The 17,786-nt window shown below is 39.6% G+C and overlaps 1 protein-coding gene across 1 annotated transcript in view; it reads left to right on the top strand.

Annotated features, from left to right (window-relative positions):
* Positions 1–5,962: 5,962 nt before the first annotated feature.
* LOC101156079 (voltage-dependent calcium channel subunit alpha-2/delta-2) overlaps positions 5,963–17,786 on the top strand; it is a 42,314-nt gene continuing 30,490 nt past the window's right edge. The window contains exons 1-2 of the mRNA XM_011474700.3: positions 5,963–6,739; positions 13,826–13,907. Coding sequence (XP_011473002.1) covers positions 6,624–6,739; positions 13,826–13,907 — 198 coding nt within the window. The 5' untranslated portion in view covers positions 5,963–6,623. The remainder of the gene's footprint in view (positions 6,740–13,825; positions 13,908–17,786) is intronic.

Here is a 17,786-nt window from a genome sequence, read left to right as displayed (position 1 = left end):
AGTCCCCAAGATCCAATTATATACAGTTTTTCAAAGACTTTTGATCATAACTGATCATTTTCTGTTTTTTCTTTTTTTTTTTTAATTCTGTAAAAATACTGTTTGCATAAATTTGAATTGAAAAAAGAGGTTTGGGTGCGATAAATCTTCAACCAAATCTCTTTTCGAGCTTTGAAAATTGTCTTTCATGGTTGTACTACTGTTTGATGTTTTTTATTTTATCAACTCGTAAATGAATATACCCTTGTGCTATCCTAGGCACTTTACCATTGGGAGTTGGGTCATCTAGACCCACTAGGCAGTGCTCTGAACCTTTTTTCTTCAATGATTTGTGATCTTCACTGGTGTCCATGGATCACATGAAATCTTTCCACCTTTATCCACCTTTGTCATGGTAGGGAGAACACATCAATGTAAGGGTGGGGTCATCTAAGATAGCACAAGGGTTAAATAAATGCACACACTTCTTTGATTTATTATTGTACTATAGTACTTTGTGTTTTCATTAATTTTGTCACATGGTCTGATCTGCCACTATATTCCAAATATTGTACAGTATTTATATATTATTTATTGTACATGTACTGTTGTTACTTTGGGTGGGTAAGTATTTCTGTTACTTTGTCTGATCAGTTGGTTAAGTTAAAGTTAAGTTAGTTATCTGAGTTAATTCTTTCGACCTCTTTTAAGGGTCCAGTTTGTAAATCATTTACCATTTTTTGAGAAAAATGAAACTTTCACTTTTTGATCTATTTTAACGTTGTCCTCTTTGGCCGCTCGATCCCTAACAACGTTGGACGTTGAACGTTGAAAAACAACTTGGTTTTGTCTGACAGTAACAGGATTTTTCCATCTGTAATAAAACGGATCAAAGGTTAAGAAAACATCTCAACTTAAGAAGAATTCTGCAAGACAGTTGTGGTAAAAAATGCTCAATGTTTTTGTAAGAAAATGACAAACACACAATAGATGGTAGACTATGAGACATAATATCACAAAAAGCACATTTTAAAGGGATTGCTGCTAAATTTAGAGGTACTTATTATTGGAACATAAAAATACTAAGTGTTTTCTGTGTAGCTTCTCTGGTTTTTACTTTTTTCCTTCTGTTTTCCAGACTTGGTTAAGTTTACACTTAAAAGAAAATGACAGTTTTTTTCAACAGCTCGAATTAAAAGGGGGATTCTACATTTTGGCTTCGAGTGTGATGATTAACAAGAATGTCAGCTATGAGATAGAAAAAACATTAAAATGATCACAAATGTATTTTATTTTCTAATGCTGTTTACCTCATGTTAAGGTCAGTCCTCTCTGCAGTCAAGCCCTCTTTGGAGTTGCCGCCCAATTAACAGTGTGTGTCTCAGAGGGGTGCTATCAGGAAGGCCTGTGCTTTCAGTAATTACTCTTCTCTCTCCCCAGGACATGACAGTAACATTAGCACATGGGGCCCTCAGGGAGACAAATAAAAGCTGAACCTTTCAGAGGGGGCAGCTGCAGTCATTTTTGGCTCACGAGCACGTGAATGGCTAACTGTCGTAATAACTGTGGTGCAACAGAGACGTTTTCACTGAAGCATAGCAGTCGGATGTTTCTGTCCGCTAATTACAAATGAGAATCTGCCCTTTCCCCTGACAGAAGTCAGGATTAGACGCTGTGACTCAGAATGAAGGTGTTATTCCAGTCAGAGAACCTGAGTCTGGAGCTTACCCCCAGGCTGTGCCTTAGCCTGCTGCACGCCGTGCCTCTACACACCCTGCTGTGCTCTTTTCAGGTTTATCCTTCTCCAACACTGAGAGCAAGAAGGGACAGTTATTCCTGTACATTACAAATCAATGCTAACTATGTAAGTAAGAACGAAAAACAGCTTAATGGGGCTGTTCAGCATCTTTTTTTAGTTGGATGTCACTTCTGTGATTCTCAGCTCTCTCAGAATGCTGCAGTGGAAGAACAAACATGGTTCTCACAGCTGAAGGGCGGTTCTGTGCTCTGTTCTTCCACGCTGCTGCTACGGTTGTTCTCTGGAGGGAATGTCAGCCACAACTGTCTGCGGAGACGAACATTTTTCCTTACAGTGGGATTCATTTCAGTCTGCAGGAGCTGCTATTCTGCAGGAAAAATGCAGTTGTTCTTATGCAGTGTTTTTCATAATTTATTCATTTCAAGACTACAAATCCATCAGTAATCAGATATGTAGAATTTGAAAAAATCTAAACAATTTGCTGATAATTACACACTAACAACTACTTAAACCTTTAAGTCTTTCACTGGACAGTGTTGGGGCAAAAAATAATGCCCAGCGTACTTTTGCATCACTGAAATACAGTCTTTTTCAAATGGCATTTTTGCATTTGCTCCCGGTCCACACCAAATTGAATTAGAAATGCTCAGAAATGTGATTTTAAATGGAATGTCTTTTTCTAAATGTCTCCCATCATGAGAAAAATGCCACAAAAACATGTTAGAAATGCCAAAAGCACAATTTTCTGTGCAGTTCTCACTTCTGCTGTCTAATATTAGTCTGAAAGAGCCACCAGTATGAAGAAAGAAATGAGCTCCTGTCAAAAAAGAAAGGGTTAATGGCCGACGAAGTGTGCATTATCAGAAATGAACGCACTCCGTGGAAGCCTGAATCGTCCGACACAAAGTGCCATTAACCCGCTTATACCATGGTCAGTTACAAAAGAAATAAACATTCAACCAGTTTTTAGTACTTTATTCTTGTTATTTTTTCGGTTTGGATCTCTTTTTTCCCAAAAAGCGGACTATTTGTTACGTGCTGCGGCTGCCCACGGTGTCACGATGGGTTAACCCTTCTGCTATCCTATGACCCCACCCTTACAGTGACGTGTTCTCCCTACCATGACAAAGGTGGATAAAGGTGGAAAGATTTCATGTAATCCATGGACACCAGTGAAGATCACAAATGATTGAAGAAAAAAGGTTTATAGCACTGTCTAGTGGGTCTAGATGACCCAACTCACAATGTTAAAGTGCCTGGGGGGGGGGGGGGGGGCTCTATATTTAAATTATTGTGACTGTTTTTATGACTTCTTTTGGTGTATAGTACTATATGAAGAGTGCTATTGCTATATTTATGAGGACTGATTTGATTTTAATTAACATTAGTAAATACATACATCAAAGATGAAATTGATGAATATAATATTTATTTACTGATAAATGAAAGGTTTTTAATTTGTTCTCTTGCTCTGATTCTATCCAGACATGCATTTCAAAGATAATAAATGAGCTGTAATTAATATCCTGTCTCTACAGATGACTGATATTTTCACAGCTTAGGTATCTTGCTGTGACTTGGATTTGAACCAGGATTACTGCTGCCATAATGCAGAGTGCCTACCTCTGCTACACAGTCTTGAATCTGAAGAGTTAATGAGTCTGTTGTTCTCTATTACTCTTGTGTTGGAACACAGACTCACACCATAGCCGGCAGCCCACTGGAGCCCTTCTGAACAATCTTAAACTTGCCAGGGATTGTATTTTCTGAATCCTGCTGTGGAGCTCTCTTCCTATAGAAGGACGGCCTTCGCTGTAGTGACTCTGATGTGGCTGACGCTTTCTGTAGTTCTGTAAAAATACAGGGAGGCCTCACATTGAGGAATCAGTACCTGTGGAAGGCTTAAATGGCCACTCCAAGGCAATTCAAACAGTTTGAGCTGTGGAAGAAACAGAGTGAGGCTCTGTGACCCAAGATCTGAGCTCACTGAGTGTTGGTACACCATCAGCACAGCCACCACCACTTCAGTCAAAGCTTTCAGGCAGTCAAGCCTCTGTTGAACCATCAGACACCATGTCAGTTGGCCTGGAGTAAAGAACCTCCTTTGAGCTTCCAGAGAAACCCGACGCCGGGGCGGAAAAAAACACAGTCCTCCTATCCATGACGGACCAAAGCCATCAGTTGAGAAACAGGAGAAAAGCATCCTTGTTCACCTGTTTGAATCCAACACAAACTCTCAAAAACAAATTCACACCAACACACAAGCGCATGTATCCCTCATGTTTCTGTAACACATGTAAAACTTTGTTAGCATCAAGCAAGCTGCTTCATCAGTTTAGGCAAAAAGCTCAAATACCCACTCCAATGAAAATTGTGTTTTTAACATGTTCTTGTAGCATTTTTCTCATGGTGGAGGACATAGAGTAAGAAAATCACGCTTGGGGTTGTTAGGTGCTGTAAATTAGTGGGAGGGAGGGCTCATGGGAAAAGAAGAAAAGCTACGGTAACGCCCACAATGCTTAGATGACTTTCTGATGAAGAACTGCCGCTCTGCAGAAACTATAGAAAACAACAGGTTTTTTGATAGCCCGAAAAACGGCATCATCCTAAATAAAAGACCACAGCACGCTTTGAAAATAGATCAAAAGATGATCGGTGTCGGACTTCAAACTTTTTCAGCTATTTTAGTATAAACTAAGTTGCTTCATCACCTGCTTAAAGCAATCACACTTGCATTGTTGAGCAGATATCAACAATGATCCAATCTGGTCCCTTAACATGCACTTGAGATATCTGTTGACCTAAAAACCCTGGTGCATGAGCTTCAGTTCCTCATCAGATTTCTTGTTTGCCCACAGAGACTTAGACTCACTCTCTTTTGTTTTTCCACCATCTAGTCTCATAGCTTTTGTCCTTGAGTTTTCCCACAAAGCTTACAGAACTGGGAATATTCTTCTGCAGCAGTTTATTTAAACTCTTTGAAGAAATAATACCAGTTAACTTTTACACCAAAAGCCGTATCCCTTCCGGGGTCACAAGGTTCCCGGAGCCTTTCCCAGCAGGTGTTGGATGAAGGTAGAGAACACCCTGAACAGGTCGCCAGTCTGTTGCAAGAACACACACACACACACACACACGCGCACACACGCAGACACACACACACATGAACAGATGCACACTTAAGAGACAATTTGGAGTCACCAATCCACCTTTCTTGTTTAATTATTTCTTTTAGAGAGCAAAATAATCAAATTAAATTTGATCAGTGCGTATGCAGGTGTAATCCTTAAATTTACTTTTTCTTTTCATTGCCAAAGCCAACCCCCTCTATAGAGTGCAGTTTTCAGTGTCCCCATTGGGTGTAATCAGATTAATGTGGAGCTACACCCTCTTTAGGGTGCTGGAGGGTTCATGGAGCAACTGGTGCTTGAAATATTCATGTTTTCTTTGTATGATTCTGACAATCGCGTAAATACTTGCTCTCTTCTTCTGAGTGAAAAGCGACTTTAAGAAGCGTAAAGTTGCGCAGCGCCACCTTGTGTACAGGAGTATTCCTGTTTTACATTAAGCGCCATCTGATGCCAGGGAATGAAATTGCATGTTCGCTCGGCTCATCGTCAGCGAAAATCGCCTGGGTGTGAATACAAAAAACGTGGCGAATAACGCCTGGCGAATATTCGTCCCGGTGTGTACGGGCCTTTAGACTGCTGCGCCCACGACCCGATCCTGGATAAGCGGAGGAAGATGGATGGATGTGTTAATTAAAAATTTTTCAAATCAGAAAATTAACATTTTCTGCTGTTTTTACTGTCTCAAAAATATAAACGAAGTCATGGGGTGTCCTGACATGTGAACATTTTTGGAGCCAACAGGTGTGTTTCTAACATTTGAGTGTGTGTGTGGACAGGCCCCGCCCTTATAGAGCTGTATTACATCTGAGCCTGACAGTAATGATAAACATCTAGCAACTTGATGCTTTATGCTTTCTTTTTACACCCCCCCCCCTCTATAATCACCCCCCCCCCCAACATCCCTCCTTTCCTTTTCCATCCGGTCCAACACAAAAGATTTTCAAATATGATTAAAATGAAGAAAGTTTGGCCTCGATTACAAAAGGGGTTTATTCAGACATACCTCTGGTTTGTTAGAAGATTCATAACCCCTATTGTTAAAGTAAAATATGTCCAACACAAGAGGCCCTCAGTTCTCATCTGTTTCCCCAGATGTTGGACAGGACAAGTTAAATAAATAAAAATAAGATAAAAGGAAGTCAGAAAATGATAAGAGTCATGGTGTGCATTGAAGTGGTCCAGTAATGAAATCCAAGCTTTAGCTTGACTAAAAACATGAAATAACAAGAACAAAACATGTCTGGCTCCCATATAGCAGCTTAGAATTGTGTGTATTGTTCTTAAAGGCGGATATGTGGTTGTTACAGGTTTAAGGGTTACATTCTTGCTAAATGAATGCTGATGAAAAATACCACGTGGCTCTGTGAGGATAAATAAAGCCCAACTAGATCCTTCTGCTGCTCCTCTGTTGCCTGGTGAGCGTGAACGCGCCAGAATCCACGCGATGCTGATGGGAGAGCCGGCGTGCGCGCGCCAGGCTGTGTGATTGTGGTGGTGGTGTTGGTGGTTGGGGTGTTTGCATGTGTGGGAGCAGGAGGGGAGACTCTGCAGTGTCTTGGCAGCTGCATTAGTGCATCTCCCACCACGATGGCTCCACGGCCGTTACCCGCCTCCTCCGCGCGCACTTGACAGCAGCGACCGGTATGAAGTCGTCGGGAAACTGAGCCGGACATTCCCTCGCCGCATCCCCCTGGAGACAGCCGACAGCATCCATCCGCGCATCGAGAAGCGGCGACGAGAATTTTGAATGGAAAATGGCGATAGGCGAAAGGTCTCGCAGCATCGTCTGCTTGATTTCCATCCAGATGATCCTGATTTTCAGCGCATCGTGGCCTGGAGCGCAGAGTCTCACGTTCCCGCAGCAGTACACGTAAGTAACCGAGAAAACGCATCCAGGCTCCCGCGGGAGACAACTTTGGGCTAAACCCCGTTGGGTCTGTCGCTACTTCCGTCCCCATATTTCACCGGATCGTTACATAACTTGTGAGTTGAAAATGTGCGCTTCGGAAGATTGCGGCTGCGCTTTCACACCAGATTTACGCACCACTTGCACGGATTTCACATCAATCCTGCCCTGAAATTTCCTGTCAATGAATAAAAGTCTCTGCATCAAGTTATGCTTGACATCATCAGAAACAGTTAGGTGATCCACCACCACACATGATGAGTTATAGTCTTCATTTGGTTTGTTCACCCTGCCACATATTATGTGTGCAGTTTAAAATAAAACTTGTCATCGCGTGAGTCATATTTCCCGTTTCAGTCTGCAGGTCTGGTTAAATTGAATGCAGGGAGATGTTTTCAGTGCGGTTCGAATTAGTTCAGACTTTTGACATGCAGCATACAGAGTCAAAGCCTCTTGAGGAAAGCCAACTCTTAGATCTTGAAGCCTACTTGTGCTCCAGGCTCCCAGAGCTGTTTAATGCAGAGTGCACAGAAAGAGCAAGGTGGAGTTTGCTCTATTTCTAGGCAAGCATAGAATGAACATTTTCCTGATTTTTAATCAACATAGGCTTTTTTTAACCTTTAACCCCTACTGTTGAGTACAGCTGGCACTTGACTTTGAACTACAGTTATTTGGGCCTCTTCCAGCCTCTGCGATCAGGCTGCCAGAGGGAGGAACAGACCAGATGGTCTAACTGATGCAAAGCACACCATGAAGGCTTTATTGGCCAATCACAACTACAGGTCTGAGGCAAATTGGCCAATTAGAAAATGGGTATGAAAGTGAGAGATGTGTGAGTGGCTGGGCACCTGCACCTTTTATGATAAACTGGCCTCTTTGTGGTATGGTATGGTTGTTAAATCTTCATTTTCCCCTCCTCCTTTTCATTCTGCTTCCACTAGTTTTCTGCTGACTGTGTTAAAACAGTTATAGCCCTGTGCCCTGGGTTTGTACATGAAGGCTACAAGAAACAGAGTTGCTACACTATAAAGAGCAGCCACTCTGGTAATATAATTAATTACAATCTAACAAGAATTATTGCCGCAGAGGTGTAAATGTTCATCTTCTCACTTCACCCTTTCCAATCCTACTCTTGTAGATTTATGGAGACAATACCCTTTTTTCCACCACTGATCACCATTGAATATCATTTAGTCTAGAAATAGGGAGGATGCTTTTGGAACAGTACACAGAACTTGGATTACTCTAATGTGTCTTTAAAACAACTAAACACATCTGATGTGGTAAAAGTGCTCCAAGTGTTCTGGTTCCTAGAACCAAACCTACGTTTCGGGGGGACCGTTTGTTTGCTGTGTTGGCTCCTAAACGATGGAATCAGTTGCCACCAGCGATTACAGAGGTCACGCTCTTGGAGAGTATTTTTAAAAAAGAATTGTTCCTCCATTTCAGTGGTTTAGCATCAGCCTAGTCCTGTTATCATGCTGGTTCGAATCTCTGTTTAAATTGTTTTTTATTCTTTTATATTTTATGACTCGACAATGTTCTGTGTTTGTTCTCCATGTGTGAAGCACTTTGTTCCTCCTTGGCTGGTGGTGGAAGGTGCTTTATGAATGAATGAATGAATGAATGAATGAATGAATGAATGAATGAATGAATGAATGAATGTATGGATCAGTGGTAGAAAAAGTAAAGTTTAATTCTGTGTCTGTCACCAAAAAGTCAAACTGAAAGTGTCTTTGTTCCATAAAAAAAGTCAGTTTTAGTTTCTACAGGCTTTTAAAGACCTGCTAATGTTTTCTTCTTTTTTGATATAACCATAATCAGTTGGCATGTGAACATTGTTATAAATAATCTCTAAAATTAGAGTCATGGAGTGTTTAAACAAAGACAGCCTGTTTTTATTACTGTGTTTGCACTGAGGGGAGGGACACTGTTCTCACACTGTTTCATAATACTGGGAATTTATTCAGATGTTTCCTACTAAAAGTAATAAAAAAAAATTAAAACAAACAGTTGATATTATTCTTTGGTTCAGATATCTATTTCTGTAGCTTCCTCCAAAGCCAATTTTATCTGTCTATCTTCGAAAGGTTTTCACAGTTTGCTGTCCTCATGCATTATTTAGAGGCTTGAGTTATATAACACGTTATCCCTAAACACTTGAAAAATATAGATTTTTTTTGACAGTTGATCGTGAGTTTGGGTTTTAAAACTCTTTTTGTAAAAAATACTGAATTTTTGTGCAGTAAAATGTGTCCAATGTGGAAAATGATGTTTTTTCCCCTCAAAACCAGAGTAATAATTATTTAATAATTTATCAATCTGGGGGAAAAAAAAGACATTTGGGTCAATGAATACAAACTTTGGAGTTGTGAATATATTATGGGGATTCACAGGTTGTTTTCTGCCTTCAGGCTTTGGTGAGAAAAATATTGTGAGAAGTGGCTTAAACTTAACCACAGAACGCCTCACAGCTCTGCAAAGGTATGTGCAGAAGTTAAAGACAGAAGGCTTGTAGGCTGTACCAAATACCCCCTTAATTCTATTTCATCAAATTTCTTTCCGGCTCTGAGACATTTTGGAGTTTTGAAAAAGGCCAAGAGGAAAGGAGGTTTTGAGGCTATAGAAACTGTTGCTGCACATCAATCAGGGACTTACACAGGACTCACTTTCCAACCATTTTGGGTTGATTACACCGTAGCTTTCAACTGCCATAACTCTTCAACCGTTGACTCAATCAACATAATTGCAGCAGATTCTCATGCGGAGAAAAGCAGCTTTGCAGTGATATGTAACACTTAACCCAAGCTCTACCTGATTTTTTGTTCAGTGGTATCCAAACAAAAGTTAGCTCCAAAAATCCACGCATAGCCCTTGAACCCAGCCCATGAGCCCATGACCCTTGAACTTGTCTGTACAGTGGCGTTTTCTACTGTAAATATTGTAGCGGACTGAGTTGGCTGTCGGGTCTCCTCTTGTGCTCGATGTTCCGGAGCTCAGTGAATGCACCAGGCAGGGACAAATGTTGGCCCCGGGTTCTGTCTCCACCTGTTGTCGGGGGTTTGGAGTGATGGGGTTCAGGTATTGACCAAATAAGGGACATGGGGCGGGGGCCTGGTGCGTGACCTAGGAATTTAAGATGTTTGGGGAGTGTTCTTTTTTTTCTGATGTTGAGAGTTGAGAGAGAGAGAGGGGCAATCTGTACAGCGTTGGTTGTGGCCTACAGATATCACAAAACGAAGAAACCCAAAGCTGATTATGTCTCGGCATCTCAGTGTGGGAAAGAGACAGAATGATGCCTGCCTCATGCAGCGGAACAATTTAAAAAAGCTTAGAAGCAAATTAAAATGTAAAAATTAAATGTAAAATAATATGATGAAGTTGGATCAAGGTTATACATTTCCTTAGTTTCTCAGGTTCTTTTTGGCCTGAGGTTCCTCACAGCTGAACCAAAAGAGAATCTCCATTCTCCATGAACCTGAGTTAAGGCCTTGGCATTAAATACTGTTGCAGTGGGCTTGGTCTGCTGCTTCCTGTCAGCCATTCCACAATATAACCAAGCCCTCTATGATGCATTTTCCCATCATCCATCCACTTCAAACCAAGCAGTGTCCACCACTTGGTTTGAAGATTGTTGCCACAGTGTGCAACCACAGGTCAGGTCAGCTACCTCAATAATGAGGGGGGACCCATTTGGAATTTGAAATGCAGCTAAAGGTTTTCTTTGGTGTGGTCGTTTAAAATCTATCTGACTAGCTTCTCTGGCAGCTGCTCTCAGTAGACCTTTCCTATGCAATTGTCTACAAGGATTTTACATGAATCTCCTCCTTGATGTTACTTTCAACCAAGTGTACTGTTGGCAGTTCTATGCCCTCTGTTCTAGTGTCCAGAACCAATGGCTTCAAGTCTGACGGGTCTATCCACCTGGACTCAAGTGCATTTTATCTAAACTACCACCAGCTGCACAAGTGCAAATGCAGACGCCTGTTCCCTAACCCGAAGGTGCAGACTCGTACCCTCATGTAGCTCATGATGGTACCAGCAAAACCCCCATCTGTCTCCAGGTTAGGGGGCTGGTTGGCATTGTCTGCGCAAATACAAGTCTTTGATTTTCAGTTTCAGTTTCAATGAATCACCATCAGAAACCCAGGGCTGCATGGTGGAGCAGTGGTAAGCATCTTAACCTCACAGTGAGAAGGTTCTGGTTCAAACCTTTGTGTGATATATACTCAGGAAGAGCATGAAATACTCCAGACCCCCATTGTCTACTGTAAGCATTTTAACATTTTTATTAAAACATGTAGTAACACTAGAAAGAATGTATACCTTCAAGGTTGCTTGAGGAAGTATTCCACAATGATTTCTATTATGTTTTAAGCTAAATAATAAAGTAGAAAAAACACATTTTTCAGATGCACATTAATGTAGGTCACCCTTTGTAGTTCATCTGTCTTTCCTCATATGGGTAAATAGACACAGCAGGTAAGAGAGAAGACAACTACTTAGGTTGCTTTGGCAGCAGCTTTCCTTTACAGAGTTTTCTGATGTCCCACAGGGCTTGAGAGGAGAGGAAATGGAGCAGAGAAAAGCTGGTGTTTCAGCTGCAGTGGAGGTAGTAACCACTCTGCAGCTGTTTTAAAAAAAAGGTGTTTGACATGATATACATTTAAAATCTCAATTCAGAAGTGAAATGTCTGTAGTCTTCTTCAAAATAAAGTGCTTTCATTTCTTTTGCTGCATTATTAGGGACCTTTTGTGGGGTTTTAATTTTCTAATTTTCTGCTATTAAACATATTTTAGAAATTCAACATACTTTCTAAAATAAACTTTCCTAAATGTTAGCATCTTCTTTTTAGGGAATTACTATTCATTTCTGAGTTTTTTAGATTTTGAAGTTATGGAGTCTCAAAATGACGATATTTTGGCAATGAGGAGATAAATCGAGCAAGATTGATTTGCTCCAAAGAACAAATCATACAATGTATATTATCCTCTACAGAAGAAGATACAGGTCTGTTAGAGCCAGAAATCCTGCTTGTTTGTAGGTGACAAAGACCTATTTTCCACCAGAATTTACAAATAAATTCTTTAAAAATCAGAAAATGTGATTTTCTAGTTTTTTTTTTCTCATTTTGTCTCTTATAGTTTAGGTTTTCCTATAATGAAAATTACAGGCCTCTCTCATCTTTTTCAGTGGGAGAACTTGCACAGTTGGCGGCTGACTGAATACTTTTTACCTCACTGTAAATGGATTGCATTTTTAAGAGTTACACTGAGACGTAGCGTGTTAAGATTTTCCCCTCTCTGTTTAGTCAAGCAAAGTTGGTGCTCTTTTTTTTCAAAGCTCTGAAAAAACACAGCAGTGGTTTTCTTTTGCAGCGGCCTCCAGCTGAAAATCATTCCCCTTTTATATTGGTTAGTGTCAAAACACTCCAGGATTCAATTACTCCTTCAGATTGTTTTTGTAGTTTTATCCTTGTACCGAGTTAGAAAGAAAAAAAAGACCTTGTTACATTTTCACACCATCCCTCTGGTTTGGCACCTTTTAGACATAGAGAATGTTTCTTCAAGAGGTCTAATACTGCTCAGAGTGTTAGCTCTACATTTCAGGGTCTGAAGTGTCCATTTCAGCACAACTAGATCAACAGAGAGCAGGAACATCACCAAAATATGTTTTTTTTGTGTGACTTTGGACAGCTAAGTAAAGATTGATGGCTTTGTCCGACAGTTGGAGCAGGCCTGACAAGGCTTTAATCTCAGTCTTCTAATTCTGCTGGGAGCCAACTGACTGATGATAAATCCATTATTTGGGCATTTGTAGGAGTGTGAGTCCAAGTTTGGCAAAGACTGAAAATAATCTTAAAAAGAGAAAATATTTTAAACTAAATTTCTTCAAATACTTCTTCATTGTTTTATTTTTCACATGTATTTTGAACGTCGCCCCTGGTTTAGATAAGGCAAATCTATAACAGTCTGAAATAGTTAGGGACACGTCAGTATTAGACAGTCCTGCTCTAACCATCAAGTTAAAAACGCAACTAGAGTCAAATGTCATCTTTGCTTTATTCATGTCATAACACAGACATTTTATGTACAATAGAAAGAAATATGTTTTTCTTTTTTTTTTTTTTACAAAAGGTCACTCCCATAAATCCCAGCAATAAAATATAAAGGTAAATTTTCAGTATGCTTCCACCAAAAATACGAGAATATTTGTGATGGTACACATACTGTATTTACTTGTTTCATAGAATCCAGTTGGAAACTATGCAAGACGTGGGAAGAACTGTACCTGTGGTGATATGAATGAAGAGCTCAGAATGTGCAGTGCAATGAGCACAAAAACGGAAACTTTGGTTTCTGTGGGTAACTGTATGTAAGCTTCACAACAAAATGTACAGTGCCAAGCATCTAACGACTTAAGATCAGTGTGCCTCCTCCTTATTCATGGACTTTACCTACCAGACAGCTGGTAAAACATTGTAGATTCTGATGGAACAGGGATAATGGTAAGTACTGTTGTTATGGTATGTACTATGGCGCCATATTTGTGGTGCAGGACAATCTATGCTTTAAGCAGGAAACAAACAGCTTTGGAAAGGAGCGATGAGAGTCAAAGTCTAGTGTTTATTAAAAAGTTAACACGTCTAATACCTGTAGATTTATTTCTAAAATATATGTTTACCAATTGTATGGTTTAATAGTCTCTGCAGCTCTCACTGTATCTCTTTGGCAACAGAAGAAGGAAATCGATGAGGGGTGAGGCAGACAGACTGTCATTGCAAATGTTGGATAAGCATCCAATAAACAGCCTTGTATGAAATATTGAATTAGCAGGAGGCAAATTAATGATTTTGTTGTTGCTGCCTTATCAAAATCTTAGATGATTCTATCTTAGTGATGTAGCCCAACAATATTTTGCTTCAAAAAAGACAAAAAAAGGATCCACTTTTTGTGTTTTGATTTTCTGTCAAGCATCTCTGCTTCCTTTTTGTTAAATGATATCCTTTTACACTGTGCAATTGTGTAACTGTTGGTTTTCATGTGCAGGATAATGCACTGGGCCAGACGCATCGAGCAGGAGATTGACAGAGTCTTTCAGCACATCACTGGAGTTCAGCAGCTGAAAGGGGTGAGTCTCTCATCATCTCGCAGCAGAAACTCAATAGGAAATGCATTGAGCAGAGAGGCTGGTTTGCTAAAAAGCTGCAACTCCATTGAGCCTTTTTGCTTCGTAAAAGAAGAAAACAGTTACGATCTGCTGCTCCACCTGTTTGTTTATGTTGTTGTTTTCTTTCTTATGTTGTTGTAAACACATACAGTACAGACCAAAGGTTTGGACACACCTTCTCATTCAAAGAGTTTTTATTGTTTCACGACTATGAAAATTAGAGATTCACCCTGAAGGCATCAAAACTATGAATTAACACATGTGGAATTATATACATAACAAAAAAGTGTGAAACAACTGGAAATATGTCATTTTCTAGGTTCTTCATAGTGGACACCTTTTGCTTTGATTCCTGCTTTGCACACTCTTGGCATTCTCTTGTTAGCTTCAAGGGGTACTTCATTAATCCAAAATAATATCAAACTACAACTCAAAAAAGGACTAAAAAAAAAAGCTTATTTGTTTTAAAAGCCTATTTCCTGCATATATGCATTTGTGCGTTAGCTTTAAAGTCATAAATTACATTAATTTGTACAAACAAACACACAGTCTGATGCTATGGAAACCTCTGGGGGGTATTCCAGAAAGCAGGTTATGCTAGCTCCCACGATAAGTTTGAGGCTAAGCAAGTTGATAACCTCAGTTTTGGTTCCAGAAATGGAGGTATGTTTCAGGGTAGGTCAAGTTACCATGGCAACTCATGCTCTGAACATAACCTGGTCCGGAGCAGGTTTAGTTGAAGGTTAGTTTGTTTACAGAGAGGTGAAACAGCATGGCGTGTCCATTTGAAGGTGATTTAGTGGATGAAGAAGCTCAGATAATACTTTTTCCACCATGAGAGGGTGATAATACCACATATGGATGTTGGAAAGATAAACTTTTTTACTTTGATTTAACTTAATTATTTGATTCAGTTAAGATAAATCATTTTTTGTTAGGTCACCTTAAAAATAACACGTAGTTTGCAGACAATTATTTTCCTTTCGTTCAAATTAATTCAATTAAGTAGGTGTAACTTTGATGCCGCTGTTACAGCGGCACCGCAAGGGATTCTGGGATATCATTCCCTTTGCCTGTCTGGACGGATTTGGGTTTAAGTGTGGGTTTTTTACAAAATGTGTTTAGTTGTATAGCTGTTTTACTATGTTTCATCGTGTTTTGCCGAGCTATTTTGTCCTACAATGCTTACGTCTCTGCACCATGAGTGAGAGTAAAGGAGAGGATGATGAGTTTATATAGCACCCCTACCACTTAGAACTGTTATGACAGTGACCAAAAATTCTTTAATGAGTTTTTGCACTCCGTGCATTTTTTTTCTGTTGTTTTTATTGTTATAAAAATGAGCATATCTGCCGGCTCAAACTTAGACATATGAGAGTTCAAGAAATATAAGTAATTAAGATGGAAAAAAGATTAATGGAGTAATGTGACATTTAGTTAGATAAATACGTAAATTTGAGTTGTATAAACAATTATTGACTTTGAATAAATTTAACTAAATTATTTAAATTATTTTTCAGCCGTCTCACTTTTTTGATGGACTTATAATCTTTATCCGCCGTCATTAAAATCTCAGACTCCGTCTCACTTCCGTCTCAAGTGTCGCGCTTTCTTTTTTTTCTCTCCACGCGTTTCCATGGTGACTCCAGAAATCGGCGATCTATTGAGAATGTCTTGATGTACCTGCTGTGCACGTGCATTAACCCAGGGTTACCAAGTCGAGCGTAATTACGCCAACTCATATCCGGTCTTTTGGAACCGACATACCCAGAGTAAACAAGTTCAGGCGGATTTCAGCCAGAGTTCAGGCTTAAAGTCAGGCTAGTTTAAACATGCTTCCTGGAATACCCCCCTAATTTTGCCTAAGAGTGTGTATTTCACCTGAAACTATTCAAGATATGTGTTTGCTCGTATCAAATTATCAGATTACACATGTTTCCATGTGTCAGTTTGATTCTTCAATCAAAACAAGGAATTAAATCAAATCCAATTTTGTTTATAAAAAAGAATCACACCAATTTAATGGGTTTTGGTTTTTCAAAAATAGTTTTTCTATTGTTGTGAATTTATTATGATTAGACAGCGATATACCTTGTTTTCATTTAGTATAAATGAACTAGAACTGCAGATGCTTGGAGTGCAAGGAGGTGTCCCTGTGAGACCAAATGTCAGCAAACAGGACCAGAGATCATCTGCAAGAGAGAAGTGTGGTGGGCGTCAACCCAGCAGAGAGCAGCAGCACGTGTCCTCGTTGTGTCCCGGCAGAGCAGATGGTCAGGCTACAGTAATGCTTGATGTGACGCTCACTTCTTCATGCATTTCTGAGTCATCAATGCCGGCTTCTGAAACTAGTCAAGAAAGTGTTATTTTTATATATTTCTAAACAGCATATAATTTTAGTTGAATAATAAAGGATTGCAGTTGATTAGTTTTTTTTTCCTAAACCTGTTAAGTCAAAAAAGATGTAGGAAATCTCCCAGGACTCCTAATACAAGCATCTGCAGCCTTTTATGGAAAAGCATTGGGTCCTGCTCTGATCTCAGAGTGAGTTGTTACAGGAAGACATTCATATCTGGCAAAAGACACTGTTTGGAGGAGAGGAGGTATGAGCTGAAATATAAACAGCTCTCAAATATTAAAACAAGGTGGGGGTTTTTGTTCTTTCAAATGTTAGTGACTAAATATAGAACACCATAGTGTGCAGCTGTAAAACTGCACACTTGCTCTTACACTGTGCCTTGTAAACCATTATTTCCTCAGACTCTACGCTCACTTTCTCTCTCTCTCTCTCTCTCTATATATATATATATATATATATACACACACACACACACACACACAAAAAGAGAGAGAGAGAGTTGTGTATATATTTACAGTACAGACCAAAAGTTTGGACACACCTTCTCATTCAAAGAGTTTTCTTTATTTTTATGACTATGAAAATTGCAGAGTCACACTGAAGGCATCAAAACTATGAATTAACACATGTGGAATTATATAAATACCAAAAAAGTGTAAAACAACTGAAAATGTCATATTGTAGGTTCTTCATAGTAGCCACCTTTTGCTTTGATTCCTGCTTTGTACACTCTTGGCATTCTCTTGATGAGCTTCTAGAGGTAGTCACCTGAAATGTTTTTCACTTCACAGCTGTCAGGTTTAATAAGTGTGATTACTGGCCTTATAAATGGTGTTGAGACCATCAGTTGTGTTGTGCAGAAGTCAGGTGGATACACAGCTGATAGTCCTACTGAGTAGACTGTTAGAATTTGGATTATGGCAAATGCCAAGAGTGTGCAAAGCAGGAATCAACGCAAAAGGTGGCTAATATGAAGAACCTAGAATATGACATATTTTCAGTTGTTTCACACTTTTTTGTTACGTATATAATTCCACATGTGTTAGTTCACAGTTTTGATGCCTTCAGTGTGACTCTACAATTTTTAAAGGTCATGACATTAAAGAAAACTCTTTGAATGAGAAGGTGTGTCCAAACTTTTGGTCTGTTGTGTATATATGTATCCACAACATATTCAACAAGGTACTGGGGGGTATTCCAAGAAGCATGTTTAAACTACCCTGACTTTAACTCTGAACTCTGGCTGAAATCAGCCTGAACTTGCTTACTCTGGGTATGTCGGTTCCAAAAGACCGGTTATGAGTTGGCGTAATTACGCTCGACTTGGTAACCTTGGGTTAACGCACGTGCACAGCAGGTACATAAAGATCGCCGGAGTCACCATGGAAATGCGTGGTGAAAAAAAAGAGCGCTCTACTTTCGTGAAACGGAGTCTGAGATTTTAATGACGGCGTATGAAGATTTTACATCCATCAAAAAAG

This window comes from Oryzias latipes, chromosome 5 (assembly GCF_002234675.1).
Source record: "Oryzias latipes chromosome 5, ASM223467v1".
NCBI lineage: Eukaryota > Metazoa > Chordata > Actinopteri > Beloniformes > Adrianichthyidae > Oryzias > Oryzias latipes.
Note: the sequence above shows the minus strand (reverse complement) of the source record. Positions and strands in the feature narration are given on the sequence as shown.